Below are 23,806 nucleotides of genomic sequence, written 5' to 3'. Positions count from 1 at the left end.
CACCTGAAGACTGAGCATGATTTATTCATATCAGTCCCACAGAAGGCTAAGTCTTTTTAAATGACAAGAGCATCATTCATGATATTTGCAGTGCCACCATGTTGGCTGCTGAGTAAACAGCTGGCACTGATTCTGTCATCTTGTTTACAGGAGGCCTGCAGGTACTTCCAAGAAAATCTCTGTAGCTTTTTGTCTTTTTAGGATTCTGGATCATTTAGGGTGAGTTACAGCTCATCTATATTTCATTTTTCAATAAAATTAGATCAAAATGGTTTTTGGGTTTTTGCACACAAGAAACCTGGTTACAGTGAGAAAAAGACTCAGGCAGGACATCAGGTAACATGCTGCAATAGTCTTGATTACCTCAGTTTACATGCAACTGGTTGGCAATCAGATTTCTCTCCTACCAAGCAACTGCCACAGTGGGACTGTCCTCCTCATGAATTTTTGTCATGCAAATGAAGACTCTTCAGTTTAGCCTAACCCTTCAATCCCTGATGATGTCATCAGGGTTAAGATGTCAGTAAGCACTGAACAAAGTCCAAAGTGTGAGATGTTGATCATAGCACAGTGTCTGAAACCCCATCTGACAGGTGCTGTGTCCCACAAATATTCTAACTTTCTGAGAACCAGAATCTAACAACCATGGCCACCTCATACAGCGATTGATACAGGTGATACAGGTTGTGTGGAGTTGTGAAAGTAATCAAGGTTTGCACTTTTTTCCACTCTTCAAACAACTACTTCTGTCATTTTCATGTGAACAGCTGAGTGCAACACCATAAATGTTTTTGAGGAGAAACTGTCCAAAGAGCTTGCTGTTATCCTCATTTGTATGATTCATTGCCTCTGACACCTCTCTGTACAGACTACTTGGTTTCAAGAATACCCCTACTGAAACCTCGACTTGGGCTTGGAGACTAGATTTTTAGCAAAATCTACATTACAAGCTGGACACGCAGAGTTGGAAAGACTTGGGAGTTAACCAGGCAAGAGACTGTCTTTAGCAGAAAAACGACAGCAAAGACAGTGCTTTGTTCATATTTACTTTTACAGACACCTCTAGTGGCAGCGCAGATTATGTCTGTCAGAGGCAGAAGTAGAAGTGTGACGTTGTTACATCACTGCAAAACATCTTAGGGAAGAGGTCAGGGTGGAGGCTTTTTTTGTGCTGGAACTAAACCATAACAGTGGCACATCAGAAATTATATGAACTGTTGTAGCTGTTAAAAGAAATTGTTTAATTTTGCTTTTTATGTTAAATTTTATGAGCATATATTTTGGTATTAAAATTTAGTTTGATATGAATTTGTTTATTATAACTTTAGGTTGCATTTGTTGTAACGTGGGTGGGTTTTCACTAAAATGTTGGGTACTGAAACTGTGATTGCGATACAGTTTTTCGACAGTTGTTTATGGCATGAATGGATTTTTCATTTCATTGCTTTACGAAGCTAATTTCAAAAAATGTTTGTAACATTTTTCAGTGCATTAAACAAATGAACTTGATTTTTGTGATGAGTGATAGTGATGTGATGCGTAGGTCTTGAAAGTGAGTTGAAACCAACCACTTATTCAGTGCCCCCGGCTTTTAATGTTGAAAAGGTGACACATGAATCCTTTTTGTAACAGTCATTTGTGCCAGTCTTGGAAGGCACTGCCAAATGATGTAGTTCTACCGATAGGGACACTATCTCACTCTCATATGAGTCCAATGTCAAAGTTCATTCTTGACCTTGGCAACAGTTGTTTTACAAAAAAAATTGTAACTCAAGGTCCACTTACCAGTTTTCCCCATATGCAATCAATACTTATTACTATAATCATAATTACAATGCTTACTATTTCCCATAAACACATGATTTTGTTACATGTAAAGGTGCAGTCAGGAACAGGTTGAACAAGGGGTTTTTCCATCCATCCTGCTTTGCCAAATAAGTATGCAGGAAGCAGCTTTATGTTCCTCACACCAAGCAGGAGACATCAGCTTCCTCCTCCCATCTGTCATCATCACTCTGTCAGAGGAGGTGGCACTCTGCAAGAGTGTACAAGTGCATAAATGCAAGACAAATCTGTGGGCAGAGAACTGAATTTTTACACCTATCCAGCTGACACTTTTCAGATATGAAATAGACCTTTGAAATATCATAAGAACTTTATTTAGTACCATATTGTACAGTTATTATGTACATGACTTCTATTTACACATGCAATACACATTCATTAATACATTTTGATAAATAAATAATGTCTGCCTTACTTGCATGCTGTTATGAACAATATACAGCTCTTTACTGGCCACTGCTGAACTATAAATGTGCCAACTTAAAAAAACCAAACACAACCATTTGGCTTGAAAGAAAAATTGACAAATATTTAAAACCATGTGGCACGTGGTGATCTCTTACTGTGGTTCTCAGCCTTTACACTGTGACTGACAAGTTCTCATCATAACCATCATAAAGCAAATGTTTCAACCAAAGCCCTGCTCACAGTGACGTTTTTAATCCTGCCATGTCTGTAATATGTTGGAAATTACGTGCAGTACTTCACCAAACAGAAATGATAATGGTGTCAATTAGTCTCCTTTCCTTACCTTTGCCTATCGTTTTGCTTCCTTTTGCTACAAAAGGATGCTGCAGTGGAAATGACTGATGTGATTTGGTAAGGAACTTTTTCTTTCAATAAGATCAAAACAATCTTCTGTTATGGTATGTTCTGCTTCAGTCATCCTGGTGTTTTGGTCAGTGAAATTAAATGAAACACCCCCAGTGAACATAGACGTGGCGGGTAAATTTCTATTTTATAAGGTGCCCAGGTAACATGGGTCCTATGTGAACAGAACATGGCGCAAAGAAACACAGGCAAATGCATAATGTTTTACATCATTTGGTGACAGTAGGGTTTATATATGGGTAAGGAATTTCATTTGTTTGGCTATATAGCTCATCTATAGGGCATTTATGTCTGCCCTCTCTTCTTTTCTAGCCTCTGTGCCACTAGCGTCTGTGACTCAGAGGGTTTTCCTGGTGTTTTCTGTCTATAGACTAACCACAGTATGTATCTACTGTATGGTAAGGAATAGTAAAGTTTCAACACCTTGTCATTTAACCAAGGCAAAATGACAATTATTTTGTTGGTTTTGAACAACAACATAACCAGGATAAACTATTGACATGATATGACAGCCTCATGAGAGCTTTAGCTGTTGAATGCTAACAAAATTACTTTTATTTAACATCATTAATAATAAGTCCCGCAGTTATGTTCAAAATGACTCGTGTATCAACCACTGGCAGCTACACTGTCAGAATGGGTTTTGATCAGAGATTTTTTTACCTGCAGTCTGAGAAAAAGGTGTAGGCTCTCTAAGGTGTACCCTTATAGAATCTTAAGGATTAAGACTTTAAATTGCAGAGGTGTGCAGATTTTACAGGCCATGTCAGTAGTAGAAACCACAAAATCTTAAAATATGTCCAGAAATCCTCAAGAATATGTTCAGCTTTTCAGACAGTGATGAAAGAAAAAATCTGTAGCAGTACAGATACTGATGGAACAGAGGCAAGCTAGGAATACTCTGGAGTCAGACGCCAGGGTGAAGTGTCCTTTTATCTGTAAGAACCAGTAAAAACAATCAGTTTTGATGTCTATTGCATAATGTTGCACAGAACACAGATGTTAGTTTGTTGCATACAGGCCACTCTGGTAACAATGGGAGGTGCGGCTGGCATGCAGATTCATATGGCACAGTTGTGAGAGGAACACTGATCTTAGTGTGTGAGTGTGTTAGTGTCATGGCCATCCACCCATCTACAACTTGCTGTTTGTTCCTCGAACACAGTTGCTCACCACCAGCAGCAGTTTAACTCTAATACGAATTAAATTAAAAACAGTCAATACTTGTGCCTTAAAAATATCCCCTTCTGTTGTCACCTCCAGAAGTCATAAAGTTGCAGATTGGAAGAGTTAAATGAAGGAAGACAGATATAGAATAAACAATGGACTGCAGCAGCTGGAGTCAAACAGCTGAAAAATTCAACATACTCAAACAGTCCACCACCTCTTGAGCTGAATCCCAGTCATACCAAACTGGCTTACAGTCTGCTGTCAGGAGCAAAAATGGTGTACAGCACTGATAAATATAAAGATCCAACCCACACTAAAACCTCTGTGCAGAGGTAAAGTCACTTACTAAAGCATCAATGTTTTGTTCTGGCAACCATGATCTGTGACTGCTGTGGGATTACTGATTTTAAATATCTAAACTTATTATTGGTCCAGAAGTATGTGAGGGTACATAATCGCCATGCACAGCTTGAGGCTCAGCCCTTACAGCAGACCTCCTCCCCCTTGTACGTTGCCCTGATGTCAGCGTTCAGCAGCCCCCTGCACTGAACACAGGCAGTTTGTGGGTGTTTATTCCCCGCGGCTCGACCCTCTATACAGAGCTGCGATTCTGCACCTCGCCTTCGCAGCACAACAGCTACCTTCTTTTCCTCATGCTGGTCTCCATGTGGCCCAGCTCCTCGTAGGACTGGTAGAAGACTTCCAGCTCGTGGCAGCCCCAGCCCCTCCAGACACACAGGCACCACTCCATGTTTTTTTTATGAAAGCCACATACAACTGTGTCCTTTGCCACTAATGCTGCCTCCTCCAGGATCCTGAGAGAAAGAGACAGAAGAGGGAAGAGTGAGGGATCCAAGGGAGAGATCGATTTGCGAAGGAAAGAGAGAGATGCAGTGTGGAGAAGGAGCTATAGTTGGTAGCACATCTCTGTGCACTGTAATTAGCTCTGCGTAGAAGCTAGTGGGCAGTTCTAGGAACTGGTTCCCTGGAAAGCCAGAGGATACTGAATGTACTGTAGGCACAAAACTTTTTATTTGTATAAGTGCTGGTAAAGAACTACATTCCAGCACTCCTCTGGCCTAAAATGTATATTCAAAAGCCCTCTCCTGGACACAAAAAATGTAAAATGGATCAAAGAGGAATCTTAAAGAATGGGACAAAGCAATCCACTTTTAAGTCACTTTAATTTATGAAGGCTGTGACACAGAGCATTTTGGGAGGAAGGAGGGCTTCTGGTGACCCTGTATCCTGAGCTCAACTACCCATGTATCATGCAGAGCAACCCTGAATTATCTTCTTCCATTGTTGTTTCATCTTCCCCAGGTGTATCATTATCCTCTCCTAGTGTTACTTCATATTCTGTGATATACAACCTCATGATTACAAGAACAGGTGATGCTTTGCTCTGTGAAGTCACCAAGACCTATAAGACACATCAAGCCCACACGTGAGCTAACAGACAGATGAAATAATAACTTTAAGTTTAAGTTGTAACAAAATGAAACTGTTGGATTAGTGATAAATAATCGATGCAATAGATGCTAAAGAACAGCACAGCAGCAGCTATGTCATATGAATAAAGCCCTATGGGCTTGATGATCCCTCCTTTGACCTGAGCCATGACCTACCAAACGTGTCACCTATGTTACAGGTGCACCATGTAATAACTGGTTATTAAGGACCCTGTTTTGGGTGGTCCTTTTATTGCCTGCTGCTAAAAGGCCAGGCCCCTTTGTGGCTCACACAGAGGTCCTTTTTGCACAGGACCAGCTGCTGGCTGCTTTACAGGAATAATTACAGGCTCAACGATGCACCATAAGTACATGATGAAGGATCTTGCTAAGCTTTACTGAGGCGGTATCAGTAAATTAATATATAGCTCTTTGGCTTTTCCTCCCCTAGTGTTGAATGCTTTCAAGCATAACTGAGAATTGACTCTATCCAGGTGGAAGAGAACCCAATTTAGAACTTTCTAAGACCCTTTAATGTTGCAAAGAATTGATTGCTAGACCATTTATTGGCAAAAGTAAGAAAGCCTATTTAAGACTTAACAAAGCAAATCAAAGTTTTTAAATGATAAGTGGATACAGGAAGAAAAAGGAAATCAAAAAAATCTTAAGGGGTTGGAAATCCATCTTCTTAAAGCAGATGCAAAATAAAACATTTATATAATAAACACAATGCATAACATACAAAAGTAAGAACCAAACCAAAGAACCAAGACCAGATTACCTGTACAATCTAATACAGAGGTCTGTAATTGTGTTAGTATGCTCACTTTAGTGAAGCACACTGTTACACTTGTAACTATTATTTTTTATTGTATTATTTTATTGTTACCAAGAATGTCCACATATGAAATATGAAGCATTATTAGATAATGTGTGCTTAGACTCAACTTTTTCAAATCTGTTTTAGTTTTTAAGATACTATTAAGCAGCCCTGCGTTGAGCTCTCTGAACACAGAGCTTGAACTATCAATAAAGGTGGGGTCAGAAAATCCCTAGGTATGGGTATGGTATGGTATCCTATCGTACAGGGGCGTGGCTAAGCAACACAGGGGCAGGACCTCACCAGCCCTAGGGGTGGAGCCTCCTATTGCACAGTGGTCAAGCTCCTATTGCATGGTCAAGCAAATGGAGGTGTGGCCATATCCCCATGGGGTTGGAGCTGGATATTGGACAGGGAGCATGGCTGTGTAATCCCTGGGGGTGGTAAAATGGCATTTTCATATGTGGTACCTACAATGATATCATAGCATTTTGTACTGTGACATGAAACCACATTTTGCTTTGAATGTTGGCTGTTGTAACATCATAATATAGTTGTTTTGCTGTCTCTTTCTGCTAATTACAGCTGTTTTATAGGTAAGTGATATAAGTTCTGGGACTCAATGTTGTGATATTAACATTGAATACTACCAGCCCTAAAATTATGGTTTCTAAAAAAATTCTTCCACCAAGTAAATGAAAAAAAAGAGACTCATGTGATCATACCATGCATGAGACGCTGTGGTCACACAGTCACTGAACACACACCGGCTACAAAGGCAGCGCAACATCACCAGGAGCCACGGTAGAGATGGAATGCAATGCAGCTGGACACTGTGGACACTGACCACAACAACAGTGCTCTGATCAGAAAATATGCTCACCCCAAAGAGGAACATCCAGGTGGGCTGAGGACAGCAATGACACGTCCCCTCAACTGATCAGCGTGCAGCTGCATTTCGATGACCATCACATCTCCTCCACGCCTGCAAACCAACAACACACATACAGACACAGTGACTGTGTGCATATGAATCTAATATTTCAGTAATAGTGTACTTAGTTGCTGGAAAAAATTGCACCAGCTATTTGAGTTCAAAATTTGCCTAGTTAAAATATGAGTCTTTACTAAGTAAAAATGTTTCCATCACTTAATTCAAACACTAGCACAAAATCATTCATACATAGAGATTTGTTACTAAATATTTATACTGACCTGCTAATAACAGCTGAAACTGTTGTGTAGCTGACTCAATCAATGGCCAAAACTAGCCAATATATGTCTCATTTAGACTGAAATGAGTATGTATAGGTGGTATTAAAGCTGCGAGCAGTGATGAATGGGCTCTTGCACCTCGCACACAGTGGAAGAGTGGCAGCTGTGGAATTGTTACTGGAGGTCTACTAACACGGCTCTGAATTTTCAGGATCATCAGGCATTATGTGAATGGGTAAATTATTATTTCCTGTGTGCAGTACATGGCACTGGAGATGACTTACTAGAAATTGTATATACATTTGATCAACTATGTGTCATTTAGGCCTCACTTCCTGTTGCCTGTAGACAATACTGCATAAGTGAAATATTAATGAGCAATACATTTACCAGAGGGCAACTGACATGGATATACATTTTAAAGAATATTGGACATTGCATGCAGAAAATAACTATCACTTCCTGTGTCCACTCTGTGGCGCTAGAGAACACCCACTAATTATAAGACAGTATATATGAAAGGTATGTATACATTAGATTGTTTTTTTTTAAATTCTGATAATACAATTGTACATGAGTATATTTAATACCTATAAACATATTCACCTAACACTACTCACTGCAGCAACTTTGTCTTACTGACTGACCTTGTGGAGTGCTCAATTGGTCAGCTGTGTTTTGTACCTGGGGATCCACAGAGTTCCATTCACTGGCAGCACAGTGAAGGCTTGCAGCTGAGGCGTTGTGGGGTTCACAGTCTCTGCAGTTTCCAGATCAGACTCAGGGTTGGTGGATGTCTGCTGGTTCTGGTCCCTGCCCGTCTCCTCCGGTTCTGCAGGCAGCGGCACACTACTGCTGCTGGCTAATGAGCCAGCAGCTGTGGGGCTGGAGCAGTCTGACGCCAGTGGCTCCAGGGAGCAGCTGGATGATATGGAGCAGTAGTCTATCAGTGAATCCTGGTGGTGGAAGATCTGAGTGCCTGCCTTCTCACTGTAGATCAATGTCACTTCTCTATTGGTCCATTCCAGCTTCTCTTCTTGATCCGTGGTATTGAGGTCAGTGGTTGTCACCGTGGTAACCCTTGAAGGACGCTGTACAGTGAAGACGTCCCGTAGAGGATTGCTGTCTCCACAACTGAAAGCATGACATGATCTCAAAAGCAGCCACTCAAATCAAAACCCAATTACATTTCAACTGAAGAAGCACAGCTGTGAGTGCCTGACAGATACAGACTGCATAATAATGAAAGCTGTGTTTCATTCTTGTTCCTGTGCAACTTTCTAATTAGCATTAGTAACCCAATCTGAAGTAACAACAAGGACAATATCCCTTCAAATAGACATAGATGGGGAAGGTCAGAGACAGTTGTGCATTGCTCTGCAGTTGAAGCTAACATCACTCACTGTCAGTTTTATTTGTACAGCTCAGTATCACACACAATGTCTTAATGGGCTTCACAGACCCACACCACAGATGTTTCCAAGCTCAGCCCAACTCTCCAGAAAGACAAATCAAGAGGAAAAATGGAGAAACCCCCAGAGAGGCAATTTAGAGAAAGACCCCCCTTCAAGGACAGCAGTGATGGAGAGGAAAAATTACACAAATAAGAAATTGAGAATTAGTAAGCCCACTAATAGGTTTATAATACTAATATCAATATACTACGTATATTAAAATTGAGATTTTCTGGCTCACTTAACTGGTGAAGATGGAAATGGAGCAATGAAAGTGCTGGCTTCAAACCATCCCTTTAGTTGACATCACCTACAGTCTGTGGTTTACAGAATTCACCCAGGTGCATGCTGCCTTGTCTTCATTGTTACAAAGAGACTGAGCAGGGGTGTTCAAACTATATCCTGGCCAATTCTGAATTTCTTAGGCAATACTGATATTGATATTTGAGAGTTACAAAATCTGATATTGATATACAGAGCAATATTTGATTTATGTAAAGAAAAGTTTGACATTTTGGGAAACATGCTTTAGATTTATATAGATGAGAAGATTGACACCACTCTCACTTCTGAATGCTAGGTATGAAGCTACAGCCAGCAGCTGGTCAGCTTAGCTTGGCACAAAGACAGTAAACAGGAGTACACAGCTAGCCTGACTCTGTCTTAAGGTAACAAAATGCTGTCTCTGATAGTGGCCTGCCAACCTCATGGTGATGCGCAGACTCCAGGAAGTTACTTGTCTGGCCTAGAAATAGTCTGGCACATGACTACTTGTAAAACCACAACCTGACATTTTTAAAGTGCTCATTTCAATAGATCTTTAAAGGACTTCCTCACCAGTTTTCTACCATATCTTTCTGTGCCTGTCATAGACTTGTATGTTTATAGACAAAAATTATTATTTGAAATGTTCTCCATCCCAAATCATACACCTGATGATGACACTTCCCTGTGGCAGTCCTGTGCATTAAGGCTTCACTCACCAGTACTTGGCACAGAGCTGGTAGGAGGCAGCATGGTAGAGCAGCAGGGTGTTGCTGTGGTTGTCCAGGGTCCAGACTGCCTCCTCTCCCCACAGACTGAAGCTGGTGGTCATGGATACAATGGAGGACGGTGGGCTGTAGGGTTCCAGCCTTCGAACTGCCTGAAGACTCATACAGTCGATCACCAGCACACCCGGACCGTTGGAGTACCATAACTGACAAACACGTGGACAGGATAAACACAGGATGATGGAGTGTCAACTCAGTGTCCATAATGTGAAGACTTGGGTTTGACTGATGATCTGATGCTCTTTTACTTGGCAATATTCTACATGACTTATCAAACATGACGTAATGATCGATACATTTCTGACCCATTATCTGCTCACCTGGGAGCCGCTGCTGACCAGGGCCATGCTCATGACTGCGTAGGGTCTCTGCCTGGGATCGGAGTCCTTCAGACCAAACACTGTCTTGTTGAACGTGTGGGAACACAGGTAGGTGTCCCCCTCCAGAGGAAGGTCCTCCACCAAGCTGTACACTGCTACCAGGCCATCAGACATCCCAGCAAACACTCTGGCCAGGCTCTTAACAAGTAGAGAAGAGAAATATTTTTACATTTAGATTTGAATAATCAAATAATGAAAATAATTAAATGTTGTTTCCGAGGCTTGTTCACTCTTGGAGAGTCTGACGTTGTAGTGCTACACAATGAGGACTGGGACCTGTATTCACAAGACATCCTTAGTCAAAAAGCAGCTCCTGACTGGCTGAGTTAGCAGAAACTTGTAACACCATTCTCATTTAGGCTTCAGCAGTTTGACGTTTTTTTTATGTTCTTTGTGTTTCCCTACACAGTGTTTCCTTGCTGAGCCACAGCAGAGGGGTATGTCTTGGTAGTTGCATTGCCTAGAAAAACGTCAGCAATAAACCCACATACAACAACCAAGACAAATGCACAAAAATATACCAACTTGATTTGTCTACCTCAGATTATTAAAGTCTCATATCAGCTTCAGATTTGAATGCATTTCTGCACAGAATGTGGACAGCAGATTTTGTCTTTCATCTCATCTCTCTTAGTGTAGTTGCTCAAAGATCTTCTCACAGCCAGTATGGACAGAAGGTCCAACAGCAACTTCAATCAACTGCTGTTTTGATGATTTTATCAATAGGAGTAAACCGAATACTTGCAGCAAACATTGTGCAATAACAATTCATGCTTAAATTATATCACACCACCCTTCTAACATCTGGATTCCACCAGCTACACTTCAAACAGTACCCAGGGTGCACACCAGGTATGTGTAGATGGGTAACAGGACAGGAGGTCAGAGGTTAGAGAGGGAGCAGCAATACAGACCATAAAACAACTTTTCCAACAAAGGCATTGTTTGGTACCTGACTCTCACAGTCATGCTACTGGCAGTAGGATGTTTTAGGGCCATTCCAAGTGGCAGGTAAGCTATTAGCACACTGTTATTACTGGCTGTACTAAAACTGTGGACATCCCACTTGTCAGCTTCTCCATGCCTTCACTTTAATGAAAACTAATGCCAAGGAATTCAGAAGAGATTGAGACATCTTCATGCCAAATTTCACTGTTCAATCTAAATCATAGGCACTTGTTGACATGTTATGAGATAATTAGTGGCTTCTGTTGTGTAAATTTACACAAATTATCAATTTTAAGGAACAAATCAAACTGATTTGGGAAACAAATAACTAAATTATGTGCAGAAATGATTGCACATTTATCCCAAAAGCTGCAAAACTTGTAGAATTTTGGGTTCAGTCAGCCAACTTACATGGAATAGATTATTATGTTATGTAGAGTATGCACAGCATTATCTTTGGTGTCTAGGTTCTGACCTTGTTGCTTCTCACAAGGAAACATGGACTTCAGCACAGCAGGGAGTAGGGAGTGACGATACTAACTAGGGATGCACAACATTATCGGCATGTCATCGGTATTGTCCAATAAAAGCTCTAGAATGAAATATTGGCATCGGCCATTTCTGCCGATTATGAGAGGCCGATTTCTTGCATTCTCCTCTGCCGCGTGACTGTGCTTCCCCATATAATAGCAGAGGCTAGCTGGCTGTACTTCCCTCCAGCCATGCTGCGGCTACCGCTCCGCTAGCCTCTCAGCTAACGTTAGCCCTGGCTCTCCATGTGGATCCAACCAGAGCACTGAGCCCCAGTTTGTTATTCAAATTACAGTGGGAAGATGCAGTGAATCTGACGGGCAGCTTGAGTGAAGTGGAGCCTGCGGAGGAAACACTGGGACCGTCAGAGTGAAACAGTCCCTCGAAGAACTGCTATGTTTGGCTGCACAGATAGGAAACACTTTGGGTGACAGGATGTACCCATAGATGTACCACTCTGTTTGGAAAAAAAAAAATCTTCTCTTTTGGTTTATAACAGCATTTGGCAACCAGCGTATTAGGTGCATTATCGCCACATTCTGCTCCGGACTTTGGACCAGAGATTAAATCCTACACATTAATCCTGTCTGTCTAATAAACTCAAAGAAAACTCTACTGCTCCACTGACTTGGCAGGTTCATTAAAGTTTTAATGCTGAGCTCCTGAACTCCAGTCTTCCTAAGTTCTTCCTTCATATATTGTCTTTCTTGATCATACTTAGTACAATCTATGCTGGCATGCACAATAGTCTCCTCAGCCAGCTGGAAAAAAATATGTGTATGTATTGGTATTGGCATCAGCAATCTGCCATCGGCCACAATGAGTTGGAAATATCAGCATATCGGATATCGGCAAAAAATCCAATATTGTGCATCCCTAATACTATCTTCCTCGCTAGGGGAAGGTAAACAGAGCCTACAGGTGGATGCTGGGGTAGAGGTGGGGCTTTTGAAATGCTGTATGAACAGCAGCAACAACAGCAACAGCAACAGCAACAGCAGCAAGCAACAGCATAACTTGAGTGGTGTGGCAGAAGACATGCAGCAACGTGTGAGCAGAGCACTGACGGCTTCAGTGCACTGCCATGATTAAAAGGGTGCTTTGATTAGATGTTACAGTGAATAAACAGGTGACCTTCCAGTCACAAAAACCTGATTTTCTGCCTCAGAGTACTGAGGTGGTGGTGAATGACAGCACACTCATGTGTTTGTGTGTGTGTGTTATGTTGAGACATGGACTGACCTCCTCTCCTGCTGGAACAGGAAACAGGCAGGTGATGATGGCTGGACAGGAGAACTGTTTCTGCGGTTGACTGAGTGGACACATGTCCTTCAGACTGTAGATGAACACCTCCTGCTCCTATCATACAAACACACAAAGAAATTTTTTAACAATAATGAAAACAATTTCCTTCTATAAGGATGTTTCATCTAGAAACTTCCACCGTCACGATTCTTAAGGTTCACACTCTTTCAAAACCAGACTTCGAGATGTTCAGATAGATATCAATCTCATGTCTTTGTGACTCCATGACTAAAACTTCATGTATAAACAAAGACAGAAATATGGAGATGCATTATTTTCGTCAGATTTGTGCGATAAAGTGCATACTCATGGTTCTGTCTTATCAATCTCAGTCACTGTGGAGCTGGGAGCACGTGCATGAGCCTCATTTCCACTCCAATTAGCCATAAATAGATGTAGATGCATAATGTAATCAGCTGTTTGCCTTCTGCTCTAAATTGGAGCTGTCAGTGAAACAAAGGGAAATAAGAAAGGGAAATAAGAAGTGCAGTTTCACTGATTGTGTTGCATTGGTGAGGTTCTCCAACAGAGCCAATAATTCTTTGTCATCGTTTAGTGTAAAGAGCAGGGTGCTTTACTCTTATATCATCATAACTAAATGTGTCAGATTATAGAAACTTCTTATGGGTAAGTCCGCGTCAATTCATCACACTTTTGGACTGTATTGTCATAGATATTAATGAAAATTGGCATGCTGATTGGGTCATATAAGAAACCAGTGGAACCGAAATTGCACGTGTCTCAGACAACTATTAAGGGAGATGTGGGTTAACAAAGTTTGAACTAATTAGCGTGCCTCTGTGACTTTGACTTACCATATCTCCCTTAATATAGGTCATAAGAGAAATAGTTCTCATATTGTTTTAAAGCTCTTTTCCAGCTCTTTATTTTACTTTCTACCACGTTAACCCCAAAATTAATGGTAACACTGTTATGAGTAATTATTATCTTGGAAGTTAAATTTAAAAATAAAAACCTATTTTTTGCAGTCATCAACACCTCCAGAAAGTTTGGTCTTTGGTTTTTGAGTCGTTGCTGAGATGTCATTACTTATCTGAAGAGGAATCACATCACTAATTCTTACAATGTTGATGAACAGCAGTTATTTATCAGTGCATGGTCAGGCACATGCAAAATTACAATGCACTACTTTCTTGATGGGCTCCCAGGCCACTGGATAGTGTGCTAAAAGAAATACAACATTGGTGGAATCATGAATTTGAAGATAAATGTTAATTCAATTTAACTGCAAAAGTACTCTTACCTCACTGTTTGAATGTTGAGGTGGTAATGAAGTTAGGAAGCAGTGGCTACACTCTCAAATTGTGCTCCTTCAGAGCCTTTGATGCAGCAAGTGTGTCTTTGCTTGACATTGTGTATGTCCATCCTGTTGCTATCACAGGTTCAACTACCAGTAGCACATCCTGGTGGTCCATCACAAGTGTATCAGGGTGATATAGGAATGTGTACGATGGAGAGTAAGAGATTAAAGAGTATGGTCTAGACCTGCTCTATGTTGAAAGTGCCCTGAGATGACTTTTCTTGTGATTTGGCGCTATATAAATAAATTGAATTGAATTGAATTAAATTGAGATGGTCCATGACAATGCAGAAAGTTCAATCTCAATTCTGCAGTGCTGGGCATCATCTCTTCAACACATTCCAGCCACTACTCATTATCATATGCAACCGCAATGTAACCTTTGATGCTCACAAGGTCAAGTGATTCCTTATGTGAGCACACCCTTTCAATCCTGCTTTCCGAGTACGCTGAAAAGGGTCTGTCATCCACTTTCTCAGCTGACGATGGATGAAAACTATGTAATTTCAGAGTACTCTGAAAAAAGGGAGATATGGCGAGTCAAATCCACAGAGGCACGCTAATTAATTCAAACTCTGTTTCCCACATTTCCCTTAATAGCGATCCAAGACACGTGCAATTTTGGTTCCATGGGTTACTTATATGACCAAATCAGCATGCCAAGTTTCATTAATATCTATGACGATGCGGTCCAAAAGTGTGATAAATTGACCCGCACTTACCCATGTGTCTTTTCAGTCAGACATTATTTAAAAGGCACTTATCTGAGGATCAGTATTGCCCCTTTATGTTATCCCTTCACACTGTAATTTTTTTGGGAAGCTAAGGTATTCCAGGTTTTCCAGGAGGTGCACAAAACATGGTTCAAGCCATGGTGGCTATTCTCATCCTAAGTTTGTGGAAGAGTTGCCAGACAACAGGTGTACAGCCAAGTCATCTTACATGAACTATAAGCTGAACCATTACTGTGTTATGTAAATAGAAATCAAATAGAAAAGATATTTATTTGCATGAAAGTGGTGAATGTGATCTGGTGGTGTGTACCTCAGTGGCCATCCACAGGGTGTTACCCATCTTCATCTGACAGCTTATCTTGCTGCCTGGACAGGACATCCTCTTCACCTCTACCTGGCCCTTCTCCACATTCACCACACTGTAGTTCCTAAACAACACACACAACAATACACAGATATCACCACACACATGCTGTGATTCTAGCTGCTTTAGATAAACCCCCAGAAGACTGTACACTCACATTGTAGATTTAAAGGAAAAATCATTTTTTTGTTACAGCCTGGGTCTTACTTTCCTTGTTTTGCCATGTATTTGGTCATGTCATGATAACATTTTTATCACTTTCATTGCTGAGATGTGGTGATGCAGCAGCTCTGCTAGAACAGCTTCACCTGGGAGTGCATTAGAGTGACACAGCAACACACATTTTTATCTGAACTACTATGTTGGAAGCTTCTTCACTGACTCCTAGTTTTAGCTCTTCCTCTTCCCCCTCTTTCAGTTTACTGACAGTTTTCAAACAGGTAAATAGAGCATGCCTGCCCTCATCTGGTAAGGAGTGAGGTGCACCATCTTAGTGTGGGTGAAATACATCCTCTGCTCTTAGAGCAGAGGATGTATTTTAATGTATCTGTGTTAACATGGAGATTGTTTAAATAACTGGAGATGCTTTCTACAGCCAGTTCTCAGGTCCTAAGGTCTAGTGAGGGGCAGCGGGAGAATCGGGGGAGGGGAGGTAATGGGTTCTTGACACAGTGAAAGATTTAATGACAGGAGGAGGGTCTCTACAGGAGCCAGCAGCAGTCATAACACCACCTGTATGAAGGGATGGAAGCTGCTCTTATTGTACATAGATTAACCTGGAATCCTGCTGCCGCACACAGAAAACAATAGAGCTATTACATCGGACACCTAGGGGGCATTTCAGTCAAGAGTCTGTGTGTGGGATTACTGTGGTGTTTAAGTCAAGTCAAGTAAATTTTATTTATATAGTGCCAAATCACAACAGAAGTTATATCAGGGCACTTTTCACATAGAGCAGGTCTAGACTGTACTCTTTAATTTACAGAGATTCAGCATTCAATCATGAGCAAACACTTGGCAACAGCGGAAGGAAAAACAGCCCTTTAATGGGAAGAAAGCGCGAGCAGAACCCGGCTCTAGGTGGGCGGCCATCTGCCTTGACTGGTTGGGTTGAGAGAGAAAGAGGGAGGGGGAGACGGGACAGAGAGAAAGAGCGAAGCACAGCAACAATAATGATAACAATGACAACAATAATTAAAGCTGCAACTAGCGATGATTGGGCCCTTGCACCTTTGTGCACGTCGGGGTGCACCAAAGTTGAAGTGCGAGCAACACATGTTGTGGAGCAACAAGATGCAGCATTTACTAGAGGGCAACATACATGGATATACATTTCCCTGAATATTGGACATTGCATGTAGGAGACAGCTATCATTCCCTTTGTCCACAATGTGGTGCTAGAAAACAGGCACTAAATGTACATTATTTAGCCTTTTCCATACATGTGCTGGCTTGGCTTGACTTGGTTTGACTCGGTGTGTAAGCCCAGCACAGCAGAGATTTCCATCTCCATTAAAACAGGGCTACCCTCTTTAAGGTGAGTCTTTTAAGTGATGACATGCCTGTCTTGACTCAAATAGCAGCGGATTGTATACATCATGGCTGTGACTAATGGTCAAAGTCTCTGCTGTAAAATGGTGGATAGACAAATTTCATTTCCCATAAATTCTTTACAAAAAAAGTTCACCGTTATTTTGTTATTTAAAAACTTTTAATATGCAGCAGCAGCATCACAAAATGTTTTCATCTGCAGTAACTTAATACAGCTCTGATACGACTGAAAGCCATTAGGAAACAGTAAAATAAATCTTCAAACCACAGATATTCAGTTAGAAGCTACAAAAGTACTGAGAGAATGTCTAAAAACGTCTTTCTCTCTGGTCTTCAACACAGACGTGTTGAGACTCGCAACACAGCTTGTTTGAGGGGGGGAGAAGGGGGGGTTGTCATGGGTGGGTCGTGGTCAGCAAGACATATTGGTACCCCCTTTGAGGCGGGTCAGACACACTTTTGCTGGACTCTGGAGATGGCAAATCTCAGGCACAACTTGGCGCAGTAAAACTGGTACTGGAAATGCAAATCAACGTGGCATGGTTTGAGTCAGTGCAGCCAAAAGTGCCTATATTTTGCTGTATATCAAATGTACACCACACACTTTAAATTTCATGTAAATCAAAGGAATTTTGTCACATAAGGCTTGCTTCCTGTTGCCAGTAGATGGTGCTACACAAGTGGGTCATTAATGCAGCAATACAAATGGTGAAAGTCATCTGACATACATATGCATTGTCATGAATATCTGATGTTGCACAAAGGAGTTAAATACCACTTCCTGTGTCCTCCACTATGTGGTGCTAGAGAGCACCCACCAATTACATGTCAATTTGCCATATATTATGTGTAGACCACACCTTGTAAATTCCATGTAGATTGGATGTTGTTTGTCACATAACACTGTCTTACTGTTTTCTGTAGGTGGCGCTATGACTATGACACAATATTGACATGTAGATGTGTTCAGCTCTGGACTGGATGCATGATAAAAATTGTGGGCAGAATGGAAAAAGTCCAGTGGAGTTGCAACAACTTCCTGTTGCATTGTGAATTTATTGGCACGCCACGTCAAGGTCAGCATTCTGATAACTTTTTAGCGCACGTCTTAAGATGACACCAACCGAATTTGAAGTCAGTTGGGTCAAATCTGTAGGAAGACTTCCTTAAAATACAATGCCTGCAAACAGCAATAATTGCAAAGTTAATTCAAAGTGGCTGACTTCCTCTTGAACTTAGAGTATTGCTCCAAGAGGCTTTTTTGTGCATCTGGAAATGATAGATATGCCACCCAATTTTGTTAATCTACGTCAAATTTAAAGGTGAGGGCTTTGATTTTGAAATACTGTAGGGGGCACTATCGAGCCATGTTGCCACATCTCAGCCCAAGACCCATATCATTTGTCAAGTCACACCAGTTCTGATGGATGTGCAAACTTTCGTGAGTTTTTAAGCACCCCTAGCACCTCAAAAATGCTAAAAGTAGTAAGGGGGCGCTATAGAGCCAATGTGTCACACCCAATCCCATTTGTCATATCAAATCAAAATACTTACTAGTACAAACATACGTGCAAGTTTCTGCGCATCCTAAAGGCCTCAAATATGTTTGTAAAATGAAAAATGAAATTTTGTGCACAAATTTTCCTATCTGGTGAAAAAATTCCCCCCAAATTTTTTCTGGGTAGAATGATAAGAGAAATGATGCCTCTGAATTTCATGAAATTAACAGCGACTTTGTTCCAAAATGGCCACTGACTTCCTGTTGTTGTAGCTGGTGCTATGACTGTGACTCAATATTGATATGTAGATGGGTTCAGGCCTGGACATTTATCAAGCATATGACATTTGGAGCATATTGGATAAAGTCTAGTGGAGTTCCTGTTTCATGTTGAGACATGCAAATTGACCGGCACGCCATATCAAGGGCGTTCCACAAAAACTCATGATTTTGATTACGTTTCATTGCAAAGGTCTTAAGATGACACCCACCAAATTTGAAGTCGGTTGGTTCAAATCTCTAGGAGGAGTTCATTAAAATACAATGCCTTCAAATGGCAAAAACGGAGCGAAAATTGCAAAGTTGATTCAAAATGGCTGACTTCCTGTTGGACTTCGGATATGGCTTCAAGAAGCTTTTTTGTGCGTATGGAAATGATACATGTGCCAACCAAATTTCATTCACCTACACCAAATCTAAAGGGAGATTCTTCTAATTTGAAATTTTGTAGGGGGCACCCTTGAGCCATTTTGCCACACTCATGTCCAAGACACATAAAATATTAAACTAAAGTTTTCAAGCAAATTTAGTCCCTCAAAACTGTGTTTCTTTGGGGAAAAAAAAATCAAAGCTGCAAGCAGCGATGATCGGGCCCTCTCACCTTTGTATAATTCCAGGTGCGCCACAGTCAAAGTGCTTTTATTGCAGGCATGCAGATGGGTTCAGGACCGGGCTCTTATCGGACATTGCACAGAGGAGTTAAATATCACTTCCTGTGTCCACTATGTGGCGCTAGAGAACACCAACAATTATGTGTTGCTGTATATCATGTGTTGACCACAGCATGTAAATTTCATGTAAATCAGATGATGTTTTTCATATCAGCCTGACTTCCTGTTGTCAGTAGGTGGCCCTAATGCAGATGTGTTCTGGTCTGGACTCCAATCAAACATATGAAATGTGGGGCAGATTTGACAAAGTCCAGTGGAGTTACAACAACTTCCTTTTTCATGTTGAAACATGCAAATTTATGTGCACACCATGTCAAGGCCATTCCGTGAAAAGTCAAGATTTTGATAACTTTTCATCACAAAGGTCTTGAGATGACACCAAATTTGAGGTCAGTCAGGTCAAATCTGTAAGAGGAGTTTGTTCAAGTACAATGCCTGCAAATGGCAAAAACTGCACAAAAATTGCATGTGAAATTCAAAATGGCTTTTCTGTGCATCTGGACAAGATAAATGTGTCTACCAAGTTTCGTTCATCTACGTCATTTTTAAAGGTATGGGCTTTGACTTTGAAATATTCTAGGTGGCGCCCTTGAGTCATTTTACCACACCCAAGCCCAAGACCCATATCTGACATTTAAGTACCTCCCTTCTGACACATGTGTCAAGTTTTGTGAGTTTTCAAACATCCCGAGCCCCTCAAAAACAGCTTCCTGTTTCATGGCGAATAATGCATCACCATGGCAACAGCTTTTGATGAAAACTCAAAAGCTTCGCTACTTAGCATCATCAATGTCTTTCAACTTAGCTGACCAAATTTTAGGTGGATCTGGTTAACCTGCTAGGACTAGTTAGTAAAAGTATATGGCCTATAACTTCCTGTTGCAAGTAGGTGGCGCTATTACTGTGACTCAATATTGGCCTTCAGACTGGGACTGTTACCAAGTGTATGAAATTGTGGAAAGATCTGACCATGTGGAGTGGAGTTACAACAATTTCTTTTTCAACGGCAAAACAACCTTTACAATGTAGCATCAAGGTCTAAAGACTTTTCTGACCAAATTTGAGGTGGATATGTTCAACCTGCTAGGCAGAAATTGTAAAAGTACAGCACCTGTAACTTCGTTGGGCCCCTGGGACTTTCATGCTCAGGCCCTAAATATGACTAATGATGAAGCATCTGAGTGTGTGCTGTAAGATTTATATGTCTGCATGTATTGTATATGCACTCATAAAAAAGCTTTTGTGAAGGTAAAGAGAGCCTAAATACACCTTGAGATACTGAACTTCCAAATGAAAATCAGACACTTTTGTAGACCCCTCAAGTCCTGGGAGAAAGTCATCACTATAGGAAGGTCTTAGAAAAGTGAAGTCATCCTCCTCCCAGTTAATGATCAGGAGGATGAGGCTGGGCTGAGGGTAAACAGGTCACTACTGCCTAGACTGAAGGACTACGTGCTGTGTACAGCACATGAACCCTTAATATATTATTGTTGTAAGAATGAAGAAATACCTGCAACAATACTGCAATTCAATAAAAATCATCAGCATCAGTACAACTACACCAAATCATATTAAATGTGGATCACACTCACAAGACCAAATCTGATTTTTAATAAAACTATAATATCAGCTTATGTAAGACAGGGTTTGATCCTCAGAATCTGGATAAATCGAGTAATTTTCCCCTTCTGTCCAATTCAGTGACATTTCTTAGGTGAGCCAGACCTCTAAAAAATGAGACTGTAACATATTGATTACATCTTTTCTACCACAACAATCAAATGTTACATATTGAAAAAACCTGCACTCACATTAGGACATGTTTTTGAAGAAGGAAAAAAATCAAGGAATCATGCAATCAGCATTTTTTCATGCAATAACACAAATAAAAGCAGTTATTAGCAGACTAAAGAGTTGAAACCAACCTGTCTTCCTTGCCTCCATCCCAGAAGACAGCACTGTATCCCTGCAGCTGGGACAGGAAGAGCTGCGAGTGGCTATCACAGGACAACACATACCTGAGGCAGGGGAAGCTGGGCTCCTGCATCTGTTTCACACACTGCATGGCCACCGGCCTCTGCGGGTACACACTGAATGTCATTGAAATGGACTTAAACTGGTGGTGCAACAATTGTACCGCTAGTTCATAAAACAGAAACATTATTGCATCACACGTACCTCTGAGGGATATTTAATAGTCAAAACAATGTAGCAATACAACTGATATACAGTAGTAGTTCATCTATACTGTCCAGTGTATATTTGTTGGATTTTTCCCCAGTAGTATTTCAATTTGGAATGGTTAATTCCTGCTGCATGGCAGCCCCTGTATTATCTGCTAATACTACTGTCGTCTTTTGGAATACTGAAGACAGGAGCCTGCCAGCAAGGAGCTAAACTGGCAGTTTTCACTAACTGATACTGCTCACAAAGTCCCATGTGACATGGGCATGATCTCTCACAATCTTTCCACATGCAAACATGACCAGTTTTTATTTTTCGTTTGAACACAACACCAAGGTGCAGGTAATGACCTTGGGTCTTAGTATTGGTGGATGAGAATTTTTTCTAATGTCTTTTTATGGGTCTGTTAAGTAAATCAGTCTATTTCCTACAAAGCAGAGCAAACAGGGACCTGTTTAGATTGACTACTGTGTCGGCAAAAAAACTGACTTTTCATGGAAGATTTGCTGATGCTTTATTATTTCCCTACAAATTTATATTATTATTGTTTTGCCTTAAAGAGCGAAAAAAGCTTCCAGCTCTCTATATTTCAGGGTTTCTTCCAGAAAGGTTGTTAGGCCTGGTGTATACATGGTGTTCGGGCATTCACTGATTACATTACTTGCCCACTACCTACTGTTGTTTTGCTTTTTTTTATAGAAATAAAACCCATTTAGTTCATTTTCACATATTAGCACCCACGTTCATTGAATAAAAAACCCTTTGAAAAGAACTCTTTTGAAAAGACTTTGTAAAATACTAAGTGTGTTATTAATACTTAGTCGGATGACGGACATTACAATTATAAACTGAAAGTGTCTCTTCCGTGCCAATCCACAGAGTGAGATTTCTGTCCTCCCTCTTCTCCTCTGCTGTAAACACACATAGCTGTTAGTGAGCAGCTGCTATCATGTTTCCTTGGGTCTTGGTGCTTGTTTTCTACTGGGTGGCAAGCAAGACACAAGAACTTGGCTTGGGTCTTGAGGAGTTGTAGCATGTATTCACCGACAAATAGCCTGAACTGTACACACACTACACTGTTCACAGCTATACTGCTAACTTCATACTGTCTGCTCTGGTCGCCGCAGCCTCACCGTCACACACATGCTCTGTCTCGCTCAACTGTACACTCACTATGCACTGACCTATTCCTCAAATGAACTAAGCTACTTGTATAACATCTTAGTTTAGAGAACATCTTAAAACATATTTAAAGAAATTCCCCAATGCTTAGTTAGGCCTGGTGGGGCTCAACTCAGGCCTGGTGGGCCACTGAGCTTACAATACACTGGCGAAAACCCTGATATTTGAAAGCCACCAGGATCAACTAACTCAAAAACTGCTACACACATTATGGTGAGTTGTTTTAATAAGAAAACACTGCTTATTTTTCTTTTTCTTATATTTTTCTTTCCTTATTTGAACTTTGTGAGTGGATGCAAACAGAACAGAGCCGATCAATCCGGTTCCTTGCAGTGTTAACAAGCAGGGAGCCTCACCTTTTCAGGCTTGGTGTCCCAGCATTCTGTCAGCAGGCTGTGGAGGCAATAGAACTGAACCTCCTCTGGACTGCCCAGCACTGGCCGGATGCCTTTGGAGAGCTTCTTGGCTATCTGAAGCTGGTGGTGTCCCAATGCTGGCCTCTGCCCAGACAGCAGCTCATATAGCACCATACCATAGGAAAACATGTCCACCTTAAGGCAGTGATGATGGGAGAAAACACAGCAGGCATCAAGGTCAGGTTTCAGAGTTACATCTGAGGAGGTTATTAGGAGCAATATCACACATGAAATACACCTTGCCAATAGCCTTGGATTTAAATGAGTGTGTGGGTGGAGGTATGTTATGTAATGCATGTCAGGAATTTGGATACAATGGATAGTAAGTAAGTAAACTTACATCACGTCATTGAACAGTTTTCTCTGCTCGCTGACGTGCTGCGATAAGTTTATTGTGTCATTTCTGGTTGCCGACGGTGTTTACTGATAGCGTTTTTGCTGCTCTTAACTCAGTTAATTTTGCTATATTCTTCATTCCTGTGGATAATTACTCGTACATTAAAATTTAAGCTAGTTCTGCTCAAGCTCTCTCCTTCTTTTCTCACTAATCTCACAATTGTTAGTTACTAGTTAGCTTAGCAGCTAACTTACCTTAGCAGTTAGT

At 41.0% G+C, this 23,806-nt stretch overlaps 1 protein-coding gene across 3 annotated transcripts in view; it reads right to left on the bottom strand.

Annotated features, from left to right (window-relative positions):
* Positions 1-1,662: 1,662 nt before the first annotated feature.
* Positions 1,663-23,806, bottom strand: part of lrrk1 (leucine-rich repeat kinase 1) — a 163,360-nt gene continuing 141,216 nt past the window's right edge. For 2 of the 3 annotated variants that reach the window (XM_042419403.1, XM_042419388.1), the window contains 10 exons: positions 23,143-23,337; positions 21,346-21,497; positions 15,368-15,485; positions 12,940-13,056; positions 10,159-10,356; positions 9,770-9,984; positions 8,017-8,466; positions 7,001-7,102; positions 4,488-4,661; positions 1,663-2,035 (listed from right to left, as the gene is read on the bottom strand). In XM_042419403.1, the coding sequence (XP_042275337.1) occupies positions 2,011-2,035; positions 4,488-4,661; positions 7,001-7,102; positions 8,017-8,466; positions 9,770-9,984; positions 10,159-10,356; positions 12,940-13,056; positions 15,368-15,485; positions 21,346-21,497; positions 23,143-23,337 (1,746 nt within the window). In that variant the 3' untranslated portion in view covers positions 1,663-2,010. Of the gene's footprint in view, positions 2,036-2,136; positions 3,613-4,487; positions 4,662-7,000; positions 7,103-8,016; positions 8,467-9,769; positions 9,985-10,158; positions 10,357-12,939; positions 13,057-15,367; positions 15,486-21,345; positions 21,498-23,142; positions 23,338-23,806 lie in introns of those variants that run through there. The other variant, XM_042419395.1, reaches the window with a different exon arrangement.

This window comes from Thunnus maccoyii, chromosome 1 (assembly GCF_910596095.1).
Source record: "Thunnus maccoyii chromosome 1, fThuMac1.1, whole genome shotgun sequence".
Classification (NCBI taxonomy): Eukaryota; Metazoa; Chordata; class Actinopteri; order Scombriformes; family Scombridae; genus Thunnus; species Thunnus maccoyii.
Note: the sequence above shows the minus strand (reverse complement) of the source record. Positions and strands in the feature narration are given on the sequence as shown.